At 47.6% G+C, this 27,939-nt stretch overlaps 1 protein-coding gene across 2 annotated transcripts in view; it reads left to right on the forward strand.

Annotated features, from left to right (window-relative positions):
- DSTYK (dual serine/threonine and tyrosine protein kinase) overlaps positions 1-27,939 on the forward strand; it is a 422,611-nt gene that overhangs the window by 383,128 nt on the left and 11,544 nt on the right. For both annotated transcript variants that reach the window (XM_086923449.1, XM_086923448.1), the window contains exons 10-12: positions 4,503-4,616; positions 4,777-4,891; positions 7,255-7,389. In XM_086923449.1, the coding sequence (XP_086779575.1) occupies positions 4,503-4,616; positions 4,777-4,891; positions 7,255-7,389 (364 nt within the window). The remainder of the gene's footprint in view (positions 1-4,502; positions 4,617-4,776; positions 4,892-7,254; positions 7,390-27,939) is intronic.

Raw genomic sequence — 27,939 nt, forward strand, 5'->3', positions numbered from 1 at the left:
CCTGCCTCCTATTACTCTAGTAACGTTCCGACTTGCTCAGCAGAACTCGCAATCCCATGATGCACTACTCAAAATCTAACTGTGTGTGTAAAGGCTCCTCATCTACGGAAACATTCATTTTGTCCTATAGGACTCAGAACTGCTTAGGAACCTGTGGAAGTCGAAGGGTTTCGACAAATGGGACGTCATAGGTATCTCTAGGATTGGAGATCTCTGGGTGAAGGGGGACGTCAAATCGTATGCCTCCTTACAACAAGAATATGACTTGGCCACTACAGAACACTTCAGATACATGCAGGTGCACCACACATTACGGACGCTGCTTCCAGCAGGGATCACTCCTCCGTAATCCTCGCCTCGAGGATAGAATGTTAAACGGCTACCTGCCGTCAAAAGCCATCTCCTTGACATATAAAAAAGTAATCAATCACTCCAGTGACCCTCTGCGAGGCATACGAGAGAAGTGGGAAAGAGACAATATAGTCATTAGATGATAAAGACTGGGTGGTGGCGACATCGTCCCCACAGGAGGTGGCTATATCGGCTAGGTTGCGGCTTGTCCAATTAAAGATACTGCACAGAGTATTTATAACAGGACCAAGTCTAGTGAAAATGAGAGCAGCGGACGATGGGACTTGTAGGAGACACTCCGGTAGTGTAGGAACCTTCATGCACATATTGTGGGAGTGCGAACACATCCAATGATACTGGCGTGAAACACACAAGATCATCAGTGAAGTACTCTCTCAAACTATCCTCCCAGAAGCCAAGAGGTGTCTCCTGAATGTGTGGGAGCCCACAGATCTGAATAGCAAGCGCACCATGTGGGTAACACTGGGCCTTATGGTGGCAAAGAGAAATTAAATATCGCACAATTATGGGGGGCAGTGCACACACCAATGATGGAGGCCTAGAAAAGAGACATGGACCTGTGCATGTTTAGAGACAAAACAGTATATGTAGCTCAATCAATCAATGCATTTTGTAAAGCGCGCTACATACCCGTGAGGGTCTCAAGGCGCTGGGGGCCGCTACTGATCGAAGAGCCAGCAGGTTCTGAGTCTGTTGTAGGCTGGTGGGGAGAGCGTTCCAGGTCTTAGCGGCGAGGTAGGAGAAGGATCTGCCGCCGACGATGGTTTTCCAGATACGAGGAACTGAGGAGAGGGCGAGGTTGGCTGAGCGGAGGCTTCGAGTGGGGGTGTGGAAGCTGAGCCGGCTGTTGAGGTACGTAGGTCCGGTGTTGTGTAGGGCTTTGTGTGCGTGGATGAGGAGTTTGAAGGTGATCCTCTTGTTGACGGGGAGCCAGTGCAGACCTCTCAGGACGGGTGTGATGTGGCTGCATCTGGGTACATTTAGGATCAGTCGTGCCGAGGTGTTCTGGATTCGTTGTAGTCGTTTCAGGAGCTTGGTTGTTGTTCCTCAGTAGAGGGCGTTCCCGTAGTCGAGTCTGCTGGTGATGAGGGCCTGGGTGAAGGTTTTCCTTTTGTCGGGAGGGCTCCATTTGAAGATCCTGCGGAGCATGCGGAGGGTGTTGAAGCAGGACGCGGAGACTTGCCTGGTCATGGAGAGGGTGGAGTCTAGGATGACCCCCAGGTTACATGCGTGGTTTGTGGGTTCCGGGGCTGTGCCTAGCGATGTGGGCCACCAAGAGTTGTCCCAGGCTGATGGGGTGGGTCGAGAATGAGTTCTCGACCCAGTCTGAGTTCATCTTCAGTTTGCTGTCCTTCATCCAGTCGGCTACGGCCTTCATTTCTCTGTGGAGGTTGGCTTTGGCGGTGTGGGGGTCTTCTCTGAGGGATATGATCAGCTGGGTGTCGTCTGCGTAGGAGATGATGTTGAGGTTGTGTTGTCGTGCGATGTGGGTGAGCGGTGCCATGTAGATATTGAACAGCGTCTGGCTGAGGGAGGATCCCTGTGGGACGCCGCAGATGATCTCGGTGGATTTCGAAGGGAAGGGTGGGAGGCGGACGCTCTGGGTTCTGCCGGAGAGGAAGGATGTGGTCCAGGCAAGGGCCTTCTTTTGAATTCCGGCGTCCTGGAGGCGTGCTGATAGGGTGCGGTGGCAGACTGTGTTGAAGGCTGCTGATAGGTCCAGGAGGATGAGGGCGGCCGTTTCTCCTTTGTCCATCAGGATCCTGATGTCATCCGTGGCGGTGATGAGGGCAGTCTCGGTGCTGTGGTTGCGCCGAAAACCGGATTGGGAAGGGTCCAGGATGTTGTTGTCTTCGAGGTAGCGGGTTAGCTGTTTGTTGACAATCTTCTCTGTCACTTTTGCCAGGAACGGGAGCAGGGAGATGGGACGGAAGTTCTTGAGGTCCTTGGGGTCCGCCTTGGTCTTCTTCAGAAGGGCGTTGATCTCGGCGTGCTTCTAGCTTTCCGGGAAGGTTGCTGTCTCAAAGGAACTGTTGATTAAGTTTCGGAGGTGGGGCGCGATGGTTGTGTTGGCTTTGTTGAAGACATGGTGAGGGCAGTGGTCAGATGGGGATCCGGAGTGGATGGAGTTCATGGTTTTGATGGTGTCTTCATCGCTGACGTTGGAGCAGGCGATCAGGCGGTCAGGCGGGTGGTGGTCGCAGGGGTGGTGGACTCGGTGGTGGGTGCGGGGGTGTCTGAGTTGAAGCTGTCGTGGATGTCGGTGATCTTGCGGTGAAAGAAAGTGGCCAGGGAGTCGCACAGGTCTTGTGATGGTGGGATGTCGTTGGTGTTGGAGCTGGGGTTGGAGAGTTCTTTCACGATGCTGAAGAGCTCTTTGGTGTTGTTTTGTTGTTTAAGCGGTCCTTGAAGGCGGTCCTCTTGGCGGTCCTGATGAGTTGGTGGTGTCTGCGGGTGGCGCTCTTGTGGGCTGTGTGGCTGTCAGGTGTTTGGTCGTTGAGCCATTTCTTCTCCAGCTACCGACAAGTGCGCTTGGAGGTCCGGAGGTCTTCGGTGAACCAGGTGGCTTTATTGTTGGTGTCGTTGGTTGTGGAGGTCTTAAGAGGGGCGAGGGTGTTGGCGCAGTCGTTGATCCACTGTTTGAGGTTGGTTGCGGCGGTGTCTGGGTCGGTGGGTCAGCGGGTGGTCGTCAGTTGGTCCTTGATGACCTTGCCCCAGCAGCGGCGTGGCAGCTGTTGGGTGCGGTGGTGTGTGGTGGGTTTCCTGAAGGTGAAGTGGACGCATCTGTGGTCGGGCCAGTGAGGTTCAGTGGTGTGGTTGAAGGAGACGTGGGGGCTCGTGGAGAAGATGGGGTCCAGCGTGTTTCCTGCGGCATTGGTGGGTGTCGTCACGAGCTGTTGGAGTCAGAGGTTGTCGATCAGGGCGGTGGAGTTGGCGGCGTCGTTGTTGTTCTCGAGGTGAAAGTTCAGGTCCCCGAGGAGGATGTAGTTCGTGGAGGCGAGGGCGTGGGTGCTGACTGGGTCGGCGATGGTGTCGCTGAACTGTGGTCGTGGTCCGGGAGGTCTGTAGACAAGTGTTCCTCTGAGGGTGGTGTTGGGGTCTGTGTGGATCTGGAAGTGCATGTGCTTGGTGGTGGTGGTGAGGGTGTCGTCGGTGTTGGTCGAGATTCTGATGGTGTCTTTGTGGATGATGGTGATTCCTCCTCCCCCTCCGTTGGTGCGATCTCTGAGGGAGATCTTGTAGCCCTGTGGGATGGCTATGGTGATGTCTGGTGCTGAGGTGGCGTTCAGCCAGGTCTCCGTCAGGAAGGCGACGTCGGGGGCGGTGGAGTCAAGGAGGTCCCAGAGTTCCATGGCGTGTTTGCGAGCGGAGCGAGTGTTGAGGAGGATGCAGCGGAGGTGGTTGGGTTCTCTGGTTGGTGGTTTGGTGGGCTGGATGCTGGTGAATCTGCAGTTCCGGCAGGCGAAGGGCCCTTGGGTGCGCTTCGGGGTGGCCCGGTAGCAGGGGTGGTCTCGTCCGGTTTTGAGTGCGTGGAGGGTGCTGTCTGGCGTTGCGGGGTTCTGGCGCTGGGCGCGGTACAGGCGCAGACGAGCTTGCCTTTGGCCACTTGGTCACTTTTATATGGAACGATTGGAATCTCTACCAAGGTGATATTTGTATCCCTCCCCCCCCACCCCCCAACATACCCACACATGACCTTCCGTCGCCGTAACTGTTGTTGCAACTGCTATGCAAGTGCTCATGTACGTGATCTGACCTTAATAGTCCTGTATTACATATTTTGTCTGCACTGTACCTTGTGATGTCGATTCTTTTTGTTTAATAAAAAGAACTATAAAAAAAGAATCTTGAAAAGTGTTTGTAATTTAGCATTTCACTATTCCAATTTCTATCTTAAATACATAGGAATTGTATTTAAATAGGAAATGTGAAATTGGCAATTTTTTTGTAGTTGAGATTTTTCTCTATGCACTAAGATCGTTGTGGTTCTATCCTGCGAGTGGGTAGGTTCAGTGTAACTGAATTTAATAAAGATAGCAGTGTTGGAGAATTGGAGCTACAGCAAAGTGCTTTTCTGTTTTGAACTGAACCTGCAGGACATCAGATAACTTTGGTTTTCTTTTTGATAGGCTGATCTTTCCCTTGAGACACGGATGCAAATTGCACTGGATGTAGTTGAAGGAATTCGCTTCCTTCACAGTCGGGGCCTAGTTCACCGAGACATCAAGCTCAAGAATGTATTGGTATGTGGTAATAGAATATGCATTCGTTTTTAGGTGTTTAAGCATGCTCAAATTGAGGATGGTTGCAAATGCACTTAGCCTGGTATGGTGGGTAGTTAGATATTTATGGGACTGGAATGTGTTCTGGTATAACAATTGTGCTTTTTCCATTGCTTCACAGCTTGACCAACAGGATCGAGCTAAGATTACTGACCTAGGATTCTGCAAGCCAGAAGCTATGATGTCTGGAAGTATTGTGGGAACCCCAATACACATGGCACCAGAGCTTTTCACAGGTATACCTGTGCCATTTAAACTCTTTAGCTCTCACATGTCCTGCTTGCCTTATGTTTAGCATAATCGTTAGCTCATTGATACCTTTGAACCTTGTAACAGTTGCCCCAGATGTGCTAGTATATTTATACCTTGTAATATAGTGCAAGTACATAGAGCATGGGTACTCGCACACATTTCCCCAGGGGCCAAAAAGGATGGTCTATGGTGTGACAGAGCTCCTCATTTATGCCAGTTTGGTGGGAAATAGGCGCAAGTTGGGTGTAGGAGAAGCTAAGCAGTGACATTATCTGGACAGTGAGTTGAGTAGTTGTTTTGAGGGTTTCATTCCATTCTACCTTCTAAATGAAGCCCCATGTCTCTAGAACAGTCCTAAATTCGACCATAATGTGTTATGTGCTATCTAAGTTTCTATCCTTCCACCACACCCTGGGTAAGCCTTTTCTGCTTGTTGTTGCTACCTTCGGCCAGTCAAGTGTACAAAGGAAGTAACTAATATTGAACTGGAATGACTATAATATTAGGCCTCACAATTGCATTATGCCTTAAGTGTGTTATCTGTAAATATTATGAGTGCTTAAAAATGAGATCAGTGTGAAGGCAGCAAGTTCTACACAAAATCCTTGACAAAGATACCCCCTTCAACTGTGGTGGGCAGACATGAACACCTAACTTTCACCACTACACATGAGATAGTGAGAAGGTTTAACCACTGCACCTGGTGGCTTGATGTTTAATTTTAGCTTTACCACTTTGCGATAATATGTTGGTTAAGAAATCTGCATTTAAATTAGGCAGGTTCCACAGCACAGTGGCATTCATTTGGTTAGAATAGTCCTTGAGTCACACCATCAGAACGACTCACACGCCAGTTGTTGTGTAATGAGCAAGACTGAAACTATGGAACCTGAAGGCATGTTTATTCATTTCCGACGTCCCTCTGAAAAATTGGACAACTGGGTACCTTGTTCTCTCAACCTATTTCTCTGCTCCTGTTTTTTAACATGGATATGAAAACCTAAATCAGACTAAGCATTGGTGGTAAGTATATGGTACGAAGACATGATTGCAAACCAACAATCATTTTATTTTACATGTGGGGGAGAAAATACCAAGTATCGTAGTCCACTCAGTAAAATGTGGTGTAGTGAGAAAGTTATGAATCTTGAAACAAGGCGTCCTGCACTGTGGTGTTGGTTTTTGTGCTTTACCAAAGTGTTTCATAGTCAAATCCTCTCCTTCATATGCATGTGTCCGCTTAATTGCTATTATGGAATTTTGGTAAGCTAGCTACTGCAAGCGCAAGCCAAGTGCCTATCTGTGGCTCTCTTTTGAGATTATCTTGAACCCTGAAGCCCAATACAAGCTGAGCCTACATGAAGCTTCTGTCTGCGATTCCTTGTCCTAACCTGTGGGCCAAGAATTAAAGAAAATGCATTAATTTAATATGTAAATTGAGAGCATGAAAGAGATGCCCATCCAGGTGCTGAATTGCACATAATGAAACCATAAAATCTAAGATCAGCCCAGGCTTCCCTACTCTACCAAATTATGTGATACTAGATAATTATTTTATTTCGCTTTTCCTCCTTTTTTCTTCACATATGAAATCACCTTGAAACACTGAGTACATGATGTAAGCTGTACTAATCCTTCTGTTCTCCTTTATTTAATAACTTGTAAAGTTTTCCATGTATAATAACCCAGGCCACCTAGAAGATGCACATGAGCTGACTTGTCTCTCTGTAAACTGTTGGCATTGTTGACATGGGGGGGTTTGAAAACTATCACTTTTAAATGTTCCTCTCAATGTTATAATCTTATGGACTAAGTTAAAAGACTTGTGCATTTAAATTAAATACTTTTTTTTAATTTGCATAGCATTATCATATTTGTATAAGTTCGTTGCAAGATGTCTTTAAAAATTAAAGGTCTTCCGAAGGTTAAGTAGCACAGGACCCCTTATTTCCTTGTTTTCCTTTATTTACATTAAACGTGCGAATAAATGCTTGCCAGTTTATTTTAATTCTTTCTGAGAGTAAGTTCTTAGTGAGTTATACAGCAGCCAAGTGCTGGTGTTCAACCGGGGGTGTGGGAAGGGACACATGTAGAGGTCAGGAGAGCCGCAAGCAGCCGCCGGGCCTGGCTTACATTATCACTGCCGTAGGGCAAAACAGGCTTACTGTTAACTTTTTTAGCATAACTTCCTGTTGATCACTGCTAAACAACTGTAACTTTCGTAGTGGAAAGCACATTAGTAGAATAGGCAGCACAACAAATAGCATCTCAGAAAGTGACAAACCCCCTTAAGTAACACACTAGTTTACTTCTTTAACTTTTGACTTTTACATTTTCCAACACTTAGGAAAGTATGATAATTCTGTGGATGTGTATGCATTCGGCATCCTCTTCTGGTACATCTGTTCTGGATCTGTGAAGTTACCAGAAGCCTTCGAGCGATGTTCAAGCAAAGACCACCTTTGGAACAATGTCAAGAAAGGTCAGTACATACACACAAGAGTCTGGTGACAGTGTGCTTAATGAGGCTTTTGGTGGCATTTGGGCCTTTATAGGGACTGGCGGTTGAACTGCTAGATGAAAATTCAGTCCCCTGTAATATTTGTTGTATTTTTTAACTTTTTACGTCTCAGAAGGTCTCACTTTTCTTTTTGAAGCTGTTGGTTAAAAAAAAAAAAAAATATATATATATATATATATATATATATATATATATATATATATATATATATATATATATATATATATATATATATATATATATATATATATATATATATATATATATATATATATATATATATATATATATATATATATATATATATATATATATATATATAATGGCTGTCAGAAAATAAACTAATTTGTGCACGCGTACCGTGGTCTGTAACCGTTTTGTTGGCGGAACAAAAACTGCAGCAGGAACAGAAGCCAAGTGAGAGGGATATATATATGTATATCTTTCACTCACGGGAGAGGTGACCTTAAATCTTTATTGTATGCAGCCTTTCACTTGCGACTCGTTTCAGCATTATCCGCCTTTATCAGTCTGACCATGATGATTGCATTAATTAGGCAAATCACTCCTTCACTGAGAAAAAAATACTTTCAGTTCGTTTTCAGCAACCCAGTTCGTCATAATTGAACCAAATATCCCAGGAAAAAGTTTTTATTTTTTATTTTTTTTTATAACAAATTATTTTTTATTCCGTTACTGCACTCATCTGTATACTGATGTTTTACTAGTAGGACTGCGTGGCACGTTGGAGGCTTTTGTGGGCTTTTTTATTTATTTATGCAGAGCATCCACTATCATACCTATGGCCCTTTGTGTACTGAAAAACAAAAGTGACTTTACTTTAGTTCGAATAGAAACTTCTAACCGCAGATTCCTCACCTTGTGAAATTTTCACAGGCATTGCACTGGATCTGAAATATTAAACCACACCACGTCAACGCCGTTCCAATCTAAAAGTAACTAACAGAGCCACATATAAATGCCACCTGTGCGCTCTGATGTCAGTTCCTTTTTTTCCCACTCCTTTCTTCAAAAAGTTTCAGTATTAAAGGATTATAATCACCTAAAGTGACCGGATTCAAACCATTTGAGCCTGTTGCAGACAAAGGTCTGTGACCGATCCCCATGAGTTGTTTCATGTGTTTAGGTTCTTCATGCTACTCCAAGGCCTGCATCTGTGGTGCTCAGATGAACCCTGAGGCCATGTGTGAGCATGTGGGAAAGCTCTATGTAGCGAAACACCGGAAGGCTTTGCACCAGTTCCACCAAAAGCTGAAGTCTAAAGCGAGGACCTGAGCCTGAATTCATTCCTGAAGCAGATCTTCCTTACGATCAAAGCCTTTGTGTCCGTCAGAGAAGAAACAACATGTACAAGCGGGACTTTTCCCCCTCCCACCACTCTGTCTTCAGAGAAGGCGCAAGGGTATCACCATGTATCCAGGTCTTGCTCTTATTCCACAAAGCAGCAGATTCCATTTCTAGTCCCGATGAACCCAGAGTTCCGAAGTCCACCGGGGACTTCGCAGCACGTAGAGTCAATTCATGTGCCCATGCTGTGCATCTTTGGCACGCTTCTGGCTCTCTTTGGTACGCTTCTGGCTCTCTTTGGTGGCCTTTAGGCACCAAGGAACTGTGTGGTCTCCAAGTCTGGTTCGTGTTGGTGCCTTCAAACTAGGATTTTGGTGGCGGTGCTAGCGCTGAAATCTGCTACATCTCAAGAGTAGACCCATACGCCACTGCGGCTTGATGAAGACCCGGAAACCATGCTTTGTCAGACTCCCAACCACTGTTGTCTCGACTTTGATAACATTCAGAATGTGACGTGCTGTCTGCTGAGCCAATCTGACTTCGATGCAATTCCCCAGCTACGCAGTGGTGCGCAGACTTTGCACAAGCCCACCACCAGTGGGCTGGATACCTCATGCAATACTGGTCGGGGTGTGGGGGAGAGGGGCGGGGAATGTGTTCTTCCCAGTTGTGGAAATCATTTAATTTGCTACAGTAATAAAGAGGGCTGCTGAAGTCTTTTACTTTTACCTTTCTATAGTGTAGGTGAAATTGTGTTGACAAAGGTCCTACAGCCTTGCCAGGCACTAACCGAACTTATGATGTTCTTCAATTAAGCTCTCACTGATATACTGTTGGACACTTGGGCTAACCCATGTCTGCCCCGCTCTCCCTTCTTCAGCCTAAGGGTCATCTGCCACCATAGACCTCCTCCAGGAGAGTCCTGAGCTACCTCAGACAACACCCAAAATCAGAAAGTCTGGAGCTTTTTCTACCTCGCTCCATAGTTGGAAAGTGTTGGTGTTCTCTTCAGCCAGCGTAGCTTTGAGGTTGATCAACACCAGCAGTTTATTAGGCTGCATCTCCCACACACTGAGATTTGGCAGGTGAGATCTTGATCGCAGCCCTCCTTTTAGGTTGACCACACCTGCCACTTACTTCTCAAAGGACCTAATGTCTGTTTTTTATGTCAGGAAATGCAGCCTGTTTTTTCCAAAGGGGACCATCGAAGATGCCAGTTTCGGAAATAGAGACTGGATGTTTTCCCTGCTACATATTTGTGCAAAGAAAGACAAAGTCCTCCGTCCTATCCTAGATCTTTGTTCTCTCAATATCTTTCTGTGCAAAGACAAATCCAAAATGGTCACTCTGGCATGGGTCTCTCCAGGATTGTGGAGAGTGGTTGGTGGTATTGAACCTACAGGACCTTTATATTCACTTCCCTGACCAGTTTTACACACAAGTGATGGTAGTGGTCAGTGCCAGTCTTCAGTGGTGGTGGGGGGATGTACCAATTTCCGCTTACAATGACAACTGTCTTTGAAGGTGGGCTTGCCAAAGTTGGTCGCTGACCACCTCCAGACGACTGCCAACCTCCCATCTTTGGGGTTCTCAGTTAACCTGCCAAAGTCACACTGGACTCCTTCATAGAAACGTTACTTACTCCAGTATTGGAACTTTCATAGATTCCCACGCTTCAATCATTCCCAGTCGTCGATATGGGAGTCCCTGGTATACATAAAATAGCAATAGAAACAATTACACAAAAAAATCAAAATAGGCCTAGGCCCATTCTAGTTTTGTAACATATCCACCTCTTTTTAGGTCTCGCTACCGATTCAGTTCCATGCGCTGCTCGCGTAATATAGCTTAGAGAAGTGGGACAGGAGAGGTGCACAAGCTTGCAAAACACATTGGAGACAATGGCTGTGACCGCGCGCTGCGCTGTGAATGCTCGCGTCTCTACTCGCTCTCCCCCACACTTTAACTTTAGCGAGCGGTTTTTGGAGACATATGCTGTGAACGCGCGCATCTCTTCCCGCGCTCCCTCACGGTTTAACTTTTGCTTTCGCGAGCAAGGGCGCCTTGACAGCCTAGTCAGGATCGCACCATGGCTCACCTCCCGGTCGGCCTCGGAGGTTAATGGCTTTCTCATTGAGGTTTGTGTGGATTCTGTGGTAAATGCCAAGAGAGGAGGTAAGGGAGACGTCTGACCAAGCACACTGGTCACTGACTGTCATAGGCAAAGCAAGAGCGGGCAACACCCCCCTCGCCCCCCCCCCACCCCCTCCCACTGGCAGGTTCGTAAGAGTCCGCGTTTCAACTGCGTGTTGAGATGTGTGTTTACTTCCTGCCTACATCAAAAACTACTGTTTTTACCTCTGCTGACTTTCTCCAGCCCCCCTTCCCCCAAACCGGCAGCTTCGTAAGTGTCCACGTTTCAAATGCAATCGTTGTCAAGTGTTAATTTGGAGGCAATTGATAAATGACTCTCCAGCTCGTAGAGCGTAATTCAGATCCTTGCGAATGCTTTACATAGCTGGTTCAGTTTACCATAGTCGCCCAGTTGTATAGTAACTTCCAAGGCTGCGATTCCTGGACGCAGTGACCTTTTAGGTTTGTGAAGGGAATTGACACTGAAGCACAGGGGTAGCGGTATATTTTGGCACAGCTGACCACTATCGTCGCTACCCCAAACATGCACACAGTTTTTGAAACTCCCTTCTAATGGCTACCATAATTATGGCATGCTTTTGTTGAAATTGGTGTTGCAATATTTAGCAATGCCAATAGCTCAAATGTAATTAATGCGAGACCTATTGCATTGCAAATGCTTGTTGTAACAGAGACCAAATAAAATTGACAACCAATCAGATTAGCCTCACCCTCTAGAACCTTCCTGAGAGAACCTCAGATTTTCTACTGCACGTTGTGCAAGAGAGTCTCCACTGAGCTCTACTCAATTTTTTTCCTACCAACCTTATTTCTACTGTGTTTTCACCAGTTTTTCTACAAGTCCTGCTTGGACTACGTGTCCATATGTCTGACAAGAAGGCCCTCCTTAAACTGTGTGCAACTTGTGTTAAGAAGATGCTTTATGTGGAGGACAAGCACAAGGATTGCATTTACTGTCTGTACCCAGACTTTAAGGCAGCAGACTGTAAGATATGCCGGACCTTCTCGACAAAAACTTTGCGAGACCATGAGGGGCGTCTCTTGACCTAGCTCCAGAAGGTTAAGTCCAGGAACGATCAATCTCCAGTGATAGTGATGAGGCCTCTTCTGCTTCATCTTCTAGGGGGTCTGTGAAAAGGGGTAGGTCCTCTTCTTCACCTTCCAAAGACCATCCCAGTAAAGCCTTGAAAAAGACCTCTCATAGGTCTGGAGGGTGCAGTCCTAGCAAATCTCATCGAGGTGTAAAGGAGAGGGAAGGACTATCAACAGGAGTGACATCAGAGAGGAAGTTCAGCTCAGTTCCTCCATATTCTCCACGAGCAGCTCCAAAAGCCTTAAAGCCCTCATCTCTCTCTTCTGATGGCAAGACGGCGAAGAAAATTAATTTGTCGATGAAGACTTGAAAGGTGCAGTCAAAGTCCTTGTCTCCTTCACTTCTGACTCAGTCTACGGGCTCGTCTACGATGATTTCCTATTCTCAACTACGCTGCATGGTTCAGCGTCGGCGGCATCGAAGCGGGTAGTGGCAACTCTGTCTTCGACAATGGCGTTGACGGCGTCGACACGGCTGACGATGGCTGTGGTGACGACGGCAACCACGTCTACTACTACGACGGCATCTGCTGCAGTGGTGACGACTATCTCGACGATGGTACTGTCGAAGGCGTTCATGTCTTTGTCGACGACCCTTACATCATCGTCGACAACCCCGGCCCAAAGAAAGTCCTCAAATCCTTCAGCTCCCCCCACAACACTTCCAGATAAAGAGGGCAGACGCCTGGATAACGTTGGCAAGAGGTTTTCCTTCATGTCCAGCCTGATGGTCAGGGCGGCAATCCCCTCAGCAATACTTGGTCGCTACTATTGCCAGATGTGGTGTGACCTTTCCCCCTATCTGGATCAATTGCAGGAAAATGCAAAAGTGGAGGCGAAGGGGAAGGAATCCTCCAAGCATCAATAGCGGCTTGCTGGCTCTTACTACTGTTCCTTCTCCTCCTGTAACACCTGTGGGAGCAGAATCTCACATTACTTCCACAACTGGCAGCAAATAACATCAGATCGTTGGGTTCTGAACATCATTCAATACAGTCATACTCTGGAGTTTGCTCATGCACCGCCTCCCAACCCCTCTCGCGCCACCGAGTCACAACATCTTCGTCTTCTACGTCTAGAAGTACATCAAATGCTCCTGAAAGGGGCGATAGAGCCAGTTCCCCTCTCTCAATGGGGAGAGGGTTTCTCCTCCCGGTTCTTTCTAGTTCGGAACACCTTGGAGAAGTGGTGCCCTATTCTATATCTGAGGGACCTCAACATCTATCTCATCTAACAGTCGTTCCAGATGGTTTCTTTGCAGGACATTCTTTGACTCTTCAATTGAGGAGATTACATTGCCACATTGGATCTAGAGGACGCATACTTTCACTTACCCATCCATCCAGCCCACAGGAAGTTCCTTCGCTTAACAGTAGCCAAGAGCCATTTTCAGTTCAAGGTCCTACTATTTGGACTCCGATCTGCTCTGCGGATCTTTACAAAAGTACTAGCTCCTGTGACTGCTTTTCTGCGGAAGCAACTACATCGGGTTTTCCCTTATCTGGACGACTGGTTGCTAAAGGCACCTTCCAAGCACGAGGCAGAAGAATCAGTGGTGTGCACACACCTTTTCGACAACCTGGGTCTTACTCTTAACATGGATAAGTTGACTCTGTGCCCCTGGTTCCAGGGGGCCTTTCTGGACACGTCCCTCAACAAAGTCTTTCCATCTCCGGAGAAGCAAGAAAAGCTAATGGCCATGGCCCGTCTAATCATAAGAAGATAGTCACTTTCAGTTCGCCTTTACAAGTCCCTCCTTGGGTCCATTTCCTCCTGTATTCCTCTAATTCCTCACTGCAGGTTACTGATGCGCCCTCTTCAGGACGACGTAGACTCGCAGTGGTGCCAAGTGAAGAGATCCTTCGAGGACAAGATCTTCTTTACCATGTCCATGAGGGACTCTGCATCATGCTGTACGAGAGTAGTCACCCCAGCTCTTGCAAGACCTTCACGTAAGCAGCTGTTTGCTACCCCAAGATCGCCTATTGCATATCAATCTCCTAGAGCTCAGAGTGTTTCGACTGGCCTTAGAGGCCTTCATCCCTCTGATAGAGCAGTCTGCAGTCCTGGTATGAACGGACAATACGACAGCCATGCATTACATAAACCAAGAGGGTGGTAACAGGTCTCGTCTTTTGTCAAAAGAAGCTCGGACAGTCTGGGAATCGGCGATCCAGCATGGAATACCGCTAAAAGCAGAGCATCTTCCGGATGTTCTCAACGAGATGGCGGACTCACTGAGCAGACTGAAATTTGTCCGCCACAAATGGGAACTGGACCAGTCCACTCTGGAGCAGGTGTTTTGCCTATGGGGCAGGCCTTCCTTAGACATCTTTGCCACGCGGAGAGCAAGAAATGCTGATTATAAACAAGCAGGCTTCACCATCCGGGATCATTGGGGAATGCGCTTTCGAAGGCCTGGTCAGGCGACTTTGTCTACGCTTTTCCCCCCATTCCTATGATCCCCAGATTTCTCAGGAAGCTCAAGGCGGAGCCTTGCAAGATGATTTTGAAAGCTCCTGCGTGGCCCAGCCAATTTTGGTTCACAGAGCTGCATATCCTCTCCATGGAGCTTCCACTTCCGTTGCAGCCGATTCCTTCTTTGCTGACAATGTCCTAGGGCCAAGTTTGGCACGGGTCCTCGATCCCTGCAGTCATCGGCATGGCTCCTGAGCACCGTGAATTTCTCGGTTTGACCCTTTCGGCAGAATGTAGACTTACTTTCTCAGGCACGAGCTCCAAGTACTAACAAAACTAAAGCTAAAGTGGAAGTGTTTCTGCCATTCGTGCCAGCAGGAGGGCAATCATCCTCTTTCTTCCAGTCCGCATGAAGTTCTTCCTTACATTCTTTCATTGGCGAAAGTAGGGCTGGCTCACTCAACCATCAAAGTTCATCTTGCCACCATCTCCTATTTCAGACGCTTATCTTCTGGTCCTTCCTTCTGGTCGGCAATGATAATTAAACAGTTTCTCAAGGGCCTTTTCAGAGTTTTCCCTTCAGTCAAGCCTCCGCTGCCTCTTTGGCACCGTAATTTGGTTCTCACCCAGCTCATGAAGCATCCCTTTAAGCCTATTCGTAGGGCGGAATTGAAATTCTTCTCCTGGAAGGTGGCTCTTCTTCTAGCCTTAACTTCAGCCAGGAGAGTAGGTGAGTTACAGGCACTCCCCATCCAGGAACCTCTTCTCCAATTTAACAAGGGGACAGTGATACTCCGTACCAACCCAAAGTTCATACCGAAAGTGCCTTCAGGCTTTCGTTTGAATGAGCCGGTTCTACTAAAAACTTCTTTCCCTCAACCTACTACTCGAGCGGAGAGAGCGCTCCACTCAATGGACATTCAGCGGTGCTTGAAGTTCTATCTTCAACGTACTAGGGACTTCAGGAAGTCACCTCAGCTCTTTGTGGCTTTCAGCGCCCCTCGTAAGGGTTTTCCCCTTTCCAAGCAGGGGATTGCTAGTTGGATTACCAGCGCTATCCAGTATCGTCAGTGAGCAGCGGGCAAGCCCCTTGAAGGTCAGATCCGTGCTCACTCCACGAGGGCTATTTCTTCTTCGACAGCCCTCTTTGCTGGAGTGCCTATCGGGGACATCTGCAGAGCAGCAACCTGGAGAAGTACTCCTACATTTACAAGACACTACTGCAATCCTGCCAAGTATCACGCATCACACGTGACACTAACTCATTTCAGTGTGGTACTCCGCATTACCGCACTGAAATACATTGTCACGCATATGCAGGTGTCTCAGTTTCACTGTAAGTGCTGCCTAAAACTGTTAAGTGTGGCAGTGCGCTGTCCGTGGCGTTCTCGCTGTTCCTGCAGCCAGTGTTGGGCTCCCAGCAGAGTTAGGGCTGCTGGCAGGCTCACACTCACTCCAACTGCTACAATGTAGCACAATCCATTATTGCGACTCCCCGGGGCACGGCTCCGTCAGCCTGACGTCATTGAGGTGCTGTGTCTAATGACTGTCTGTCACTGGACCCCCACCCCTCCCCCAGGACTCACGGAAGCCTAGACAGCCCCAACAGCTGTGCATGTGCCAACTGCCGGGCGAGAGAATACTCTCCCTGGAGACGCAAATCAGTGTTGTCGTCAGGTTGGTGGGCGCGGCATTTTTCAATGCCTTTGCATCTGCTTTATTCTGGGCGTTTAAAGGCATGCGACCTTGGGCGGGATCAACGTAACGCCAGAGGCAAAGGAGGCAGGGCTGATTAGTGGTCAGCAAAAATACGAGCCCCTCCCCAACCCCATACGTTGGTATGGTTTCGTTTCAGAGGGCGTGCTGGAGGAGGAGGAGCCGCAGTGTATTTGGCCGTTGTTAGTTAAACTGGAGGGAAGAACACCTAACGGGCGAACCAAAGTACAGTTAACTTTTTGCTCGGTTCTACTATGGCTTTGCTTGCATTTTAATTTTTACCGGGTGCCCCTTCAAGGTCATTAAATAGATGAGATATATACATATTACAAAGGCAGTCAACATGTTCCTTTAAGGGGGTTTATAAAAAATATCGCATTTATACCTCTCCCGACCAGGAATACATTCTTACTACCGCTGATGTTACTTATAGCGTGCTTACATGCATTGAAATACCTGTGCAGGAAGGGTTAACTATACAGTGGGACACGATCTCAATGAACACACGCTACCATAGGCACAGTTAAATAGGCTACACAAGTGTTTTTTCTGTGACGTGCTTAATGCCTCATGCATATTCGATTTGAGCTTCTGTGGTGTGCAGAGGAATGCACACACTTGGTTTTAAGTCCATACATGTAAGATGGAAAGACTCCGTGGCAGGACTGTGGCAATGGGCAAGGCCACATACCTTGCTCCGAACGGCTAGCATTTCACAAAGGGGCTCTAACAGCAGTCAACTCAACAGAGTGACTTTGAAATCTCTATCCGGGTCCGTCGAGCAGTTGAGGCCCCTACTGCCCCCCTCAACTTAATTTTCTGAAAATGTCTGTGCTCATCTCCTCGAAGTCTTGTAGTCCGCCTTCAATGGCAGTCGATCGTTCTCTTGCAGAATTTTAACAAATTCTGCGTATAAGAAGAGAAACAAGTTTAATATGCCCCTTGTTAACCAATGTGCTGTGTATGTTAAGGGCCTACTTTTGTTCTGTACAACTGGTATGGGAACATAATGTCTACTTTGGCTGCACTTAATTACAATTTTTGTTTTTTAACGCTCCATTGATTTTAAAAAACCATTACACTATTTTAAGTACTCTTTTTTAATTATTCTATACGAATAGCGTGCATACAGGGAGTTTGGAGAACCAATAATGAATGGTCTCACTATCTGTCTGCACCTCATGAAAGGGATTGTTTTCAATTAGTGCTCTTCAAACTGCAAAGTTCTTGTGACCTCATAAAAAATAAGATGACCTATTGCAAGGCAATTTGAGGCATCTATAATTTCGATATAGTAGGCTGAGTAGATGGTTTGATGGGTTGCATGTGTAGATGTTGAGGCTACCTAGATTGGTGCGTGGAAAGATGGACGGATGAATGGATGGACGGATACTCTTGTGATTCACCATTGGTGAAAGGACACATAGATGTATGGGAGGATGGAAGAGTTACAGCCGAGTGTGTCCAGAGTATTAGCGGATATATGAATGAATAGATGAATGCTCCATAACATGGACAAATAAATGGATGATTTTCTAGTGAATGGATACCTGGATGTATGGGTGGGTGAGTGAACGGGAGTCTCTAGAAGAATGGATGCATGGGCTGAACGCCATTATGTCGGGTGGACTTGCTCGCTACGTAAAATTCATCCCCAGGTTTTACGGCTCACCACTTTGAAATTTCACCAGCCACCACTGATGGGAACTACAAATGCCGACTCCTAGTGTTGACTCAAGACTATGGGATTCAATCTTAAAGCATTAGCAATTTAATCTATTGATGTTGGCGTGCACTGCCTGTCCTCCTCATACGTAACATGGAGGTAAATGAACTCACCCGAGGTACCAGAAGGGAAGCGGCGATGGCAGCGCCTACCTTGTCACCTGAGCACTCCAGTGCTTCTCTCGCCAGTCGCAGGTCACTGTTAAAGTACAGTCCGTAGTTTCAACCTCTCTGGTAAATCCTCATCCTTCGAGGTCGTCACTGGCCCAGAGAGCCTATCGTTAATCCTTGCTGCAGCGCCATCCATGGACCCTAGATCTTCTTTGTTGGCGTCCAGGTGTCCGTAATCTATACTACTATTATAAAGAGAGAACTTGCACCTTTGAGCCAGGTGAACTCGAAAACTGCACCACCAATTTGAACACCCAAGACATCTTAGAAAACCTCAGGGCAAGCAGAAGGACATAGGCTACATAAAAATAAAAAAAAGTTGTTTAAAATATTTAGAAATAAAAATAAAGTAGTCCCTTGCAAGTAGCGCCGGCCGCGACGTATGCGTGAAGGGAGTAGCGTTGTTCACGAGCAACAGGAAGAGCGAGGACATGAGCGCCGGGAGGAGCGTAGTTCACCAGCAACAGGAAGAGGGGAGAACATGAGCGCCGGGAGGAGCTGCGGAGCGGCGAGAAGCGGAGGAGCAGTGGCAGCGCGGGGAGGAGCAGCGGATGAGGTAGCTGACAAGCGGTCAAGCAGTGGAGAGGTAAACACTCCAGCTTAGGGAGGAGCGGCGGATGAGGTAAGTCGGGACCTGCGGGGGGTTACAAAGCGGAAGCGGGAGGCGGGCGGGAGGCGCGAGGCGGGAGGCGGTAGGCGCTATGCCCAATGTCGGGGCGGCGGGCAGGAGGCTCAAGGCGGGAGGCGGTATGGCCAATGTCGAGGCGGGAGGGATGCGGACTGGGCAATGTCGGGGGGGGGGGGGGTGCACAGAGGCTTAAAATGCTGCCCCCAGCCCCCTGCTGCCCTGGGCAAAGCCGGGGCGGGCTGCTAGTTAGGATGATAAACTCTATCACCGACACGTCAGAGGACGTGGCAAGTGCCCAGCCTCTTAACCTTTAAGGCCCTGGCGCTATTCCAGCAAACACACCTACGCCGAGACTGCTTAAGTACCTGGGAAAATCACATTCTTTTCATGGGAAAGTTGTGATTTTCAAATTTTGCTCCAATACAAGTTTTACAGGCTGCGAGGTCGGGTGGACTATAGGGGCATCCAGCACCATAAGTTAATATAGAGGCCGGTTCGAAGGCAGGGCCGCAGCTAATCTTAGCCTGAATCTTACTGTCAGAGGTAGTGTGAAAAGTTAAAACGCTGAGGCACATGCTGTGAGACCCGCAGGAGGGGACTCTCCCTTCTTTACAGCTGGGCCTGGTGCACTGAAGCATTCAGCAGCTCACTGACAAGGCAGGGTACATTTACATCTCAAAGGCTCGGCTTTAGAATCGGTAACACCTTGCACACAGACAGCCACCCATCAGCGAAAGGCAGCACACGACCTCCCTGCTAAAGAAGTGAAGTAGAAAATGTCTTATCTTCTGAAAGAGGCAGTGAAAAAGAAAAACATATATTCACTTCAATTTAGCACCAAATCAGGAAAGATATCTTAATCAATACACACCTGGCAAATTACCCGCAATTTTCGGGTGTATGCAAAATTTGGTTTAATCACTAACAAAATGTGCATCTCACCCGCAGATGCACTGTCAGGCCTGCATGTCAGTGTAAATTGATGGGAAACTTCTCCTGTGGCTGTGAAGAATTCTTCATTGTCTTTTTATTTGTAACAGCCCCAATACCCAGCAAGCGACAGGCTGAACCAGTGCCCACACCACAGCGCCCCAGTACAGTGAGTAGATTTGTATAGCAGTGTTGCACTTGCAGGCTTCAGTAATATAGCTCAGTTGACTCGCTTCCAGGCAGGACATGGTGCTTTGAAGATCAAAGTTTCAAACTGTGGTTGAGGTCCTAGTGTCTTTGCCGAGGTAGCTCAAGGGAAGTATTCAAGGAGGAAAATGTGTTTTCAGGAGCATCAAAAACACTAGTTTCTGCATGAATCTCATGCAAACGGAGCATGACTTTCAACGCATTACATGTAAGAACACTGCGTAAGTTGAAGAAAACAAACATGTTTTCCCTAGAGTGCATTGCTACCGCTTCTATATCTGACGTTATCTGGTATTTTTTTTCATGTTTTTATTGCATATCTCAAGAGTAGTGGCAGTTTTTGCTTGTTACAGATACTTCATGTCCAATGGCTACCTGTGTTCTTGTTTGAGGAAGTATATATTTTATGTTAAATCCTGAATTCATTTAAGTAGTTCCTACACTGTCTTGTGAAGTTGATGCTGCCATGGAGACATGCAGCCGGGCTGCTGAGTGTGACAGGGTCTGCCTGTTGCCACAGCTCCAGCTTGCCAGGCTTACAAAATCAATAAGTGACTGAGTCTGAGTGTTGGTGTAATCTCCTAGTTGCACTTGCTGTGCTATAAAATTAGCTTTTTAGGATAGCGAGCGGTCATGAATGAGCATATCAATAAGATCATCTTCTGAGCCGCTGCAGTGCCTGCCTGCCCTCTATTACTGATAACTGCAGTCTGCCTCTGAGTGCCCTTCCATTTCTAGCGCTTTGCAGCAGTTTTTAGACCTTCTTAGAGTTTGTCATTGCTCAGAATGTCTGATATTTATGTTTCTCCCGTCTTCATTCCTTGATGTTGCTCGTGAGAAAGTGTCACTCATATTCGTTTAAATGTCACTCATAATTACACTGATTATGGAAATGTCACACATAGCAATCTGAAACTTTGGCAGCTATGCTACTGCCTGGATTCTTCAACACTGTGTGACACAGCAGCGGCCCAGGCAGTCCTGAGGAACCTCTTTCATTAAGTGGTGAGGTTTTTCCTTTCAACACTCCTTCCATCTTTCTGTTTAAGCTCTCTGCACATTTTGAACTTAATTTCCTGGTTTATTCCTTTTCCTTATATTTACAACTGTGTGTTCGAGGCATGTGGGCTGCTAAATTCATATCTGTGCATAGATCGCCGCCTAGTGTTGGGTCCGGAGGATTGCACATTGTCCTGGAAGAGTATTCGAAGTACCACGAGATCAGTGACTCCTCCCCTGGACTACAGTGCGCATGGGCATCCCCTCCATCCTCAGATTGTTTTTTTCCGCCATTGGCTTCGGATGTTACTATCTTAGCTCAAGTTAGGAAAACTTTCTACAAAGCCAAAAGGCTTTCAACAGCGTTGGTATCGTTTCGTTCGGTACTGATAACTTTGCTTCAAGAGGACATCGAGGAATCAGACTGTTTCTTTTCCACACTCGACCCGATCTTCGATCTACGATGTAAAGAAGCCCATTCAAGAGGTGTCCACTTTGCAATGCAAAATACCTGCACATCGATGTTCACCCGGTGTGCAACAAGTGCCTGTCCCAAGATCACAACGAAGCCAACTGTATGGCCTGTGCCCGGTTCAGGTCGAAGAAAACTCTTCGGATTCGACACGCGGCTCGATTAGAGTCGCAGAGATCAGCGCCTAATCCAGAAAACATCTTCGGGACCGAAGACGAACAGGTCATTGATCTGGAGGATCGGGAAGAACACTCGGATCCTGTTTCGGAGCATGACTCTGAGTATGACGCCGAAAATGAAGAGATTTTGAAGAAGAAGAAAACGTTGTCGATGAGGTAAGAGACGATGCAGAGGCCCTTGGGGCCGTAGAAGATAGCTCAGGCGAGGAGCTAGGCCCAGCCGTCGATACGGGGGCCGACAATGAAGCACTCGATAAGGCTCAGGTCGAGGGATCGCCACAAGGCCTTACCCAAGATCTATCAAATCGTTCTACAGCCCCGCATAAAGGCCCGGCTACGAACATATATAAAGAGCCATCGGTATCGAAAATGCCATCGGTCGATCCAAAGAAACCGAAAGCATCACTACCAAAAACGAAACCAAAAGTGCAGCTGACTCTGGTCAGTTCCAAGGCCTCAAACCCCTCGGAGCCGAAGAAACAGAAGAAGGCCGTCGATACCGAGAAGTTCAAAAAGGTCATTGAGCCGAAGGTTGGGGCACCGAAGACCAATGTCAAGTCTGTCGAACCGACGAAGTCGGCGCCAAAGAGAGTCGACACAGACAAGAGGCTCGAACCGAGAGAGGGGGTCGATCCTCGGACAAGGCCTGAGACCAAGACAAAGACTGGCTCCAAGGACCCTGTCGAGTCGACACAGCCGACCCCATTCGTATCCAAACAGGTGTCGGAGTCACTCCAACGCATCAAAGAAAAGGCTACGACGGTCGGACTGAAGAAGGCCCCAACCCCGAAGTTGGTCGGAAAAATTCAGACCGCATCGACACCAATCAAATTCGAGTTGCCACCAATGGTGCGACCGAAGATGTTCGAACCGAAAAAAAGGGTATCGGAGCCATTAAAGGAGTGTCGATGGGACTAGGGGCTACAGAGGAGCCTGAAGAACAGGAGTCGAGGCAGTTCATCGACTCGGACACTGGTAGACTATCCATGTATAAGAGGAAAATATTACCAGAAACACCCATGGAGTCATATAAGATTCCATTAAAGAAGAGGGATTCAACCACATCACCAGTTCTTGTGGAACCTCTGCAATCCTATGGACAAGAACCTCAGTCTTTTTCACCCACATACTCAGTGGATATGGATGCAGGGGATGACGATAATGAGGATGCCACTTATCATGTGGACACTGATCCCGACGATCGGAACCAATCGTGGGCAGACCCAGCTGACCCAGGGGATCCACAGAATGCCCCTGACACACATACATACAATGTAAAAACATCTCCTACTGAGGACCCTACTGCCTTGAATGCCCTTATTGAAAGAGCGGCGGCGGGTAACCATAATGTGCAACTACATGCTGACCCTGTTGAAGATTTTCTGGTCGACACCTTTTCCACTTCGGAAAGAACCGTCAAGACTCCGCCCATGCTAAGAGGGGTCCTTAAGCATGCTGATGAAATTTTTAAGGAGACCACCAGAGCAAGGGTATTAAACCCTAGAATTGAAAAGAAATATAGACCGGCACCTGTGGACCCTACTTATATAAGAGGACAGTTGCCATGTTTCTAATGCACGTAAGAGAGCAAACTCCCAGACTACAGGGGATGCTCCTCCTCCTGATAAGGAGTCAAAAGTACTGGAAACTTCGGGAAAAAGGGTGGCAGTGCAGGCAGCTAACATCTGGCGTATTGCCAACACTCAGGCACTCTTAGCCAGATATGACAGGGCCCATTATGATACCCTTGAGACACTGTTGCAACACCTACCAGATCAGTACAAGGAGGGAGCAGAGCTGCTAATCCGAGAAGGAAAGCTTATAACCAATGCTTCCATCAAGTGCGCGCTAGACGCAGCTGACACTGCAGCCAGAGCCATTAACACTAGAGTCATGTTAAGAAGACATGCCTGGTTAAGAATCTCGGGATTCAAACCAGAAATACAAACTACTATCCTCAATCAGCCAGTTAACCCGGACTACTTATTTGGACCGGAGGTTGACACCACCCTTGAAAAGATTAAAAAAGACACCGAGACTGCAAAGTCTATGGGGGCTCTGCAGTCACAGCAGTTTCGGGGTGGCTCTTTTCGTCGCTCCAATAATAGAGGACCTTCAAGAGGCCAAAACACACAGCAGACACAGTATAATAAAGGAGGTACACAAACCACCTACAATAAACACAACAGGGGTGGATATCGTGGAAACAACATCAAGGGCAGAGGAAGAGGAAACAACAATTCCAGATCCTCTGCCAATAACAACAGTGACGCCCTGTCACTGCCCCCTGACCATATAACACCAGTCGGGGGGAGACTGCAACAGTTCCTGCCGGTCTGGAAATCCATCACCACAGACAGGTGGGTGAGAGACATTGTCCAGTACGGGTACTGTCTAGAGCTGACATCCTCTCCACCCAACATACCACCAAGACACCGTCCTATGTCCGCAGAGCACTTACACTTATTGCAGCAGGAGGTCGTCAGTATGCTGCAAAAAGGAGCCATAGAGCTCGTGCCTGTAGAAGACCAAGGCTCAGGGGTGTACTCCCTGTATTTCTTAATACCCCAAAAGGACGGGTCTCTCAGACCCATACTGGACCTAAGGCCTCTAAACTGGTGCATTTTGTCAGAGCATTTTCATATGCTCACCTTACAGCAGGTTCTACCGTTACTCAGTCAGGGAGACTTCCTCGCAACACTAGATCTGAAAGATGCGTATTTCCATATACCCATACACCCATCACACAGAAAGTATCTCAGGTTCACTATTCAAGATCAACATTATCAGTTCAAAGTCCTCCCTTGCGGAGTAACAACGGCACCCAGGGTGTTCACAAAGTGCCTGGGGACAGTAGCAGCACACCTAAGGAGACAGCACATACATGTCTACCCTTATCTGGACGACTGGCTTATTCAAGCAAAGACTGCCCAGCAGTGTGCCAGCCACATGTCCCACACCATTCATCTTCTTCACAGTCTGGGATTCTCGTTGAATTATCCAAGGTCACTTCTTCAGCCCGCCCACGTGCGACAGTACCTGGCAGTCAAAGCTCAGCCAAATTCGGTGAGAATCAACAACATGCAATTGCTGATACAAAAATTCAGACCCCAACACTCGCTTCCAGCAAGAGTGTTCATGCAGTTGATAGGCACGATGGCCTCCTGCATCTTCATAGTCCCGCACGCGAGACTACATATGCGCCCGCTTCAGGAGTGCTTGGCACGTCAGTGGAATCAGGCTCAAGGACAATGGAAAGACCTAGTGTTGGTGAGCGGTCAAGCATACAACTCTCTGCATTGGTGGAACCCACAAAACATTTGCAAGGGCCGACCGTTCCAAGAGCCTGTACCACAGATAATACTGACGACGGACGCATCTCTCAAAGGATGGGGAGCTCATGTACTCCATTACACAGTGCAGGGACTATGGACACTACAGCAGAAGAAGATGCACATCAACCTTCTGGAATTGATGGCAATCTTCATGGCAATGAAAGCTTTCAAAGTACACCTCTGCAACAAGGTCTAGTTGATCCGGACGGACAACATGACTGCCATGTACTACATACAGAAGCAGGGAGGAACACACTCTCCACAGTTGTCTCATCTGGCTCAGAGCATGTGGAAGTGGGCCATTCAGAGGAACATCTTCCTCATGGCGGAACACCTCCCGGGCAAGGACAACCAGATGGCGGATCTGCTCAGCAGACACAGCCACCAGATGCACGAGTGGGAGATACATCCATCAGTACTCCAACCGTACTTCCAGCAGTGGGGTCATCCAGAGATAGACCTATTCGCCACAAGGGAAAACGCAAAATGCCAAAGCTTCGCCGCCAGGTTCCCACATCCGCAGTCACAGGGCAATGCGATATGGATGAACTGGTCAGGCAGATTTGTGTACGCTTTTCCCCCAGCACCTCTAATACCGCTGGTGGCACGCAAGCTGAAGCAACACTCGATGACACTCATCCTGGTTGCTCCGACGTGGACACGCCAGCCATGGTACACCACGCTAGTTGAACTTTCCGTGGTACCGCATCAAAGACTGCGGCTAACACCCAGACTTTTAACGCAGAGCCATGGCGAAATTCAGCACCCAGATCCGCAACAGCTCGACCGGGCGATCTGACTCCTGAAGTCTTAGAATTTGGCTACCTCAACTTGCCGCCAGAATGTATGAATATCATCAAGGAGGCAAGAAGACCCACAACCAGAGCATGTTATGCGGCTAATTGGAAAAGGTTTGTCATATATTGTAACAATGACATTAACCCACTGGATGCATTAATTCAAAACATTATCTGTTATTTGTTGCACTTATACAGATGTAATCTGGCGTACAGTTCCATTCGTATACATTTATCCGCAATAGCAGCTTGTCTTCAGAACAGGCAGCACCTCTCACTATTCAGAGTGCCTGCCATTAAAGCTTTTCTGGAGGGACTCAAAAGAGTGATCCCTCTCAGACACCCACCTTCATCAGTCTGGAACCTGAATGTGGTCCTCACCAGACTGATGGGACCACCTTTTGAACCTCTACACTCCTGTGAGATTCAATTTCTGACCTGGAAAGTTGCTTTCCTAGTAGCCATTACCTCACTGAGAAGAGTTAGTGAACTCCAGGCACTAACCATTCAAGAGCCATTCATACAGGTCCACGCAAATAGAGTTGTACTACGCACCAACCCTACATTCATGCCTAAGGTGATTTCGCAGTTCCGCATGAACCAAACAATAGAACTGCCAGTTTTCTATCCTAATCCGGAAAACGTCGCAGAGAGATCTCTACACACATTAGATGTGAAGAGGGCTCTTATGTACTATATAGGCAGAACAAAGGATTTCAGGAAGACAAAACAGCTGTTTGTTGTCTTTTCTCCGCAGCACAAAGGCAACCCCATTTCCAAAGCAGGAATAGCCAGATGGATCGTTAAGTGTGTACAGATTTGCTAAGCAAAGACTAAACGCACACTAACCATTCCTCCAAGAGCACACTCCACACGTAAGTTAGGAGCATCCATGGCTTTCCTGGGGAATATTCCTTTAGGAGAGATATGTAGAGCAGCCACATGGTCCACTATACATACATTTACGAAACACTTCTGCGTAGATGTACATTCAAGACAGCAGGCAGCTGTAGGACAGGCTGTTCTCAAATCTCTTTTTCAGACTGCTGCAGCTTACACGGGCAGGCGTTGTTAACAAGAGAGACTGCTATGTAATCTATGCACAGATATGAATTCAGCAGCCCACATGCCTCGAACCGAATATGCTACTTACCAGTATGCATCTGTTCTTGGCATGTAGGGCTGCTGACATTAATATCGCCCGCCCTCCTCCCCGGCGCCTGTAGCGGCTGCAGCACTTAGCATTACTCTTAGCATGGTCATCACTTACGGTGTTACACTCCATCTTTGCCACAATGGCTAAAAACAATCTGAGGATGGGGTCGATGCCCATGCGCTCTGTAGTCCAGGGGAGGAGCCACCCATCTCGTGATACTTCGAAGACTCTTCCAGGACAACAGTGTGAAATCATCCGGACCCAACACTAGGCGGCGATCTATGCACAGATATGAATGTTAGCAGCCCTACATGCCAAGAACAGATGCATACTGGTAAGTAGCATATTCGTTACTTACCTGTAACTTTGGTTCTCCAGTATTGGAAACTTTCATAGATCCGCATGCAACCCATCCTCCTCCCCTGGGAAAGCTCAGCCTTCGACATCTTCAGTTATATTGTTACACAACGGCTACGAAAATCTGAGGGTCTGAGGTTCTCTCAGGAAGGTTCTAGAAGGTGAGGCTAATCTGATTGGTTGTTCATTTTATTCGGTCTCTTTTACAAAAAGAGATGGATATGTTACAAAACTAGAATGGGCCTAGGCCTACTTTTATTGCTATTTTATGTATACCAGGGACTCCCATCTCGACGACTGGGAATGATTCAGGCATGGGAATCTATGAAAGTTTACAATACTGGAGAACCAAAGTTACAGGTAAGTAACTTGTTTTCTTCTTTCGGTGCCTCCCTGGATATGATTCACTTTTGAGCCTTTACTACAGACTAAAAGGTCCAGGACTCCCAGGCTATGATCCTGATGCTTCATCCTCTGCCCTGGGTCTCGGTGATGATAGCTCTGAGACTGCTTGGCCTGCTTACCAATTATGCCTGGTGTCATATGCAAGCTCTGCAGTGGGATCTGAAATCTGAGGGCCCAGCGCATGTAGAATCTGCCAGATTTCCTCCAGATGTCAGAGGAGACTGCAAAAGATCTGCAGTGGTGGCTGCTCTACTGTAAGTGGGCCAGCTGCTGACCCCTCTCCATACCCCACCAAGAATTGTCAGTGTTGACTGTTGCATCACTACTGGGTAGGGGAGGCAACTCAGGCCTCCTCCACATAAACCTGTTGGGGCTGCGGGTGATTTCCTTGGTGCTGAATGCCTTCCTGCTGACCAACCAGTGGCAGGCTGAATCAGCGAACTATGTATAACACCACCTCCA

Source organism: Lissotriton vulgaris, chromosome 5, assembly GCF_964263255.1.
Source record: "Lissotriton vulgaris chromosome 5, aLisVul1.2, whole genome shotgun sequence".
Taxonomy (NCBI): Eukaryota; Metazoa; Chordata; class Amphibia; order Caudata; family Salamandridae; genus Lissotriton; species Lissotriton vulgaris.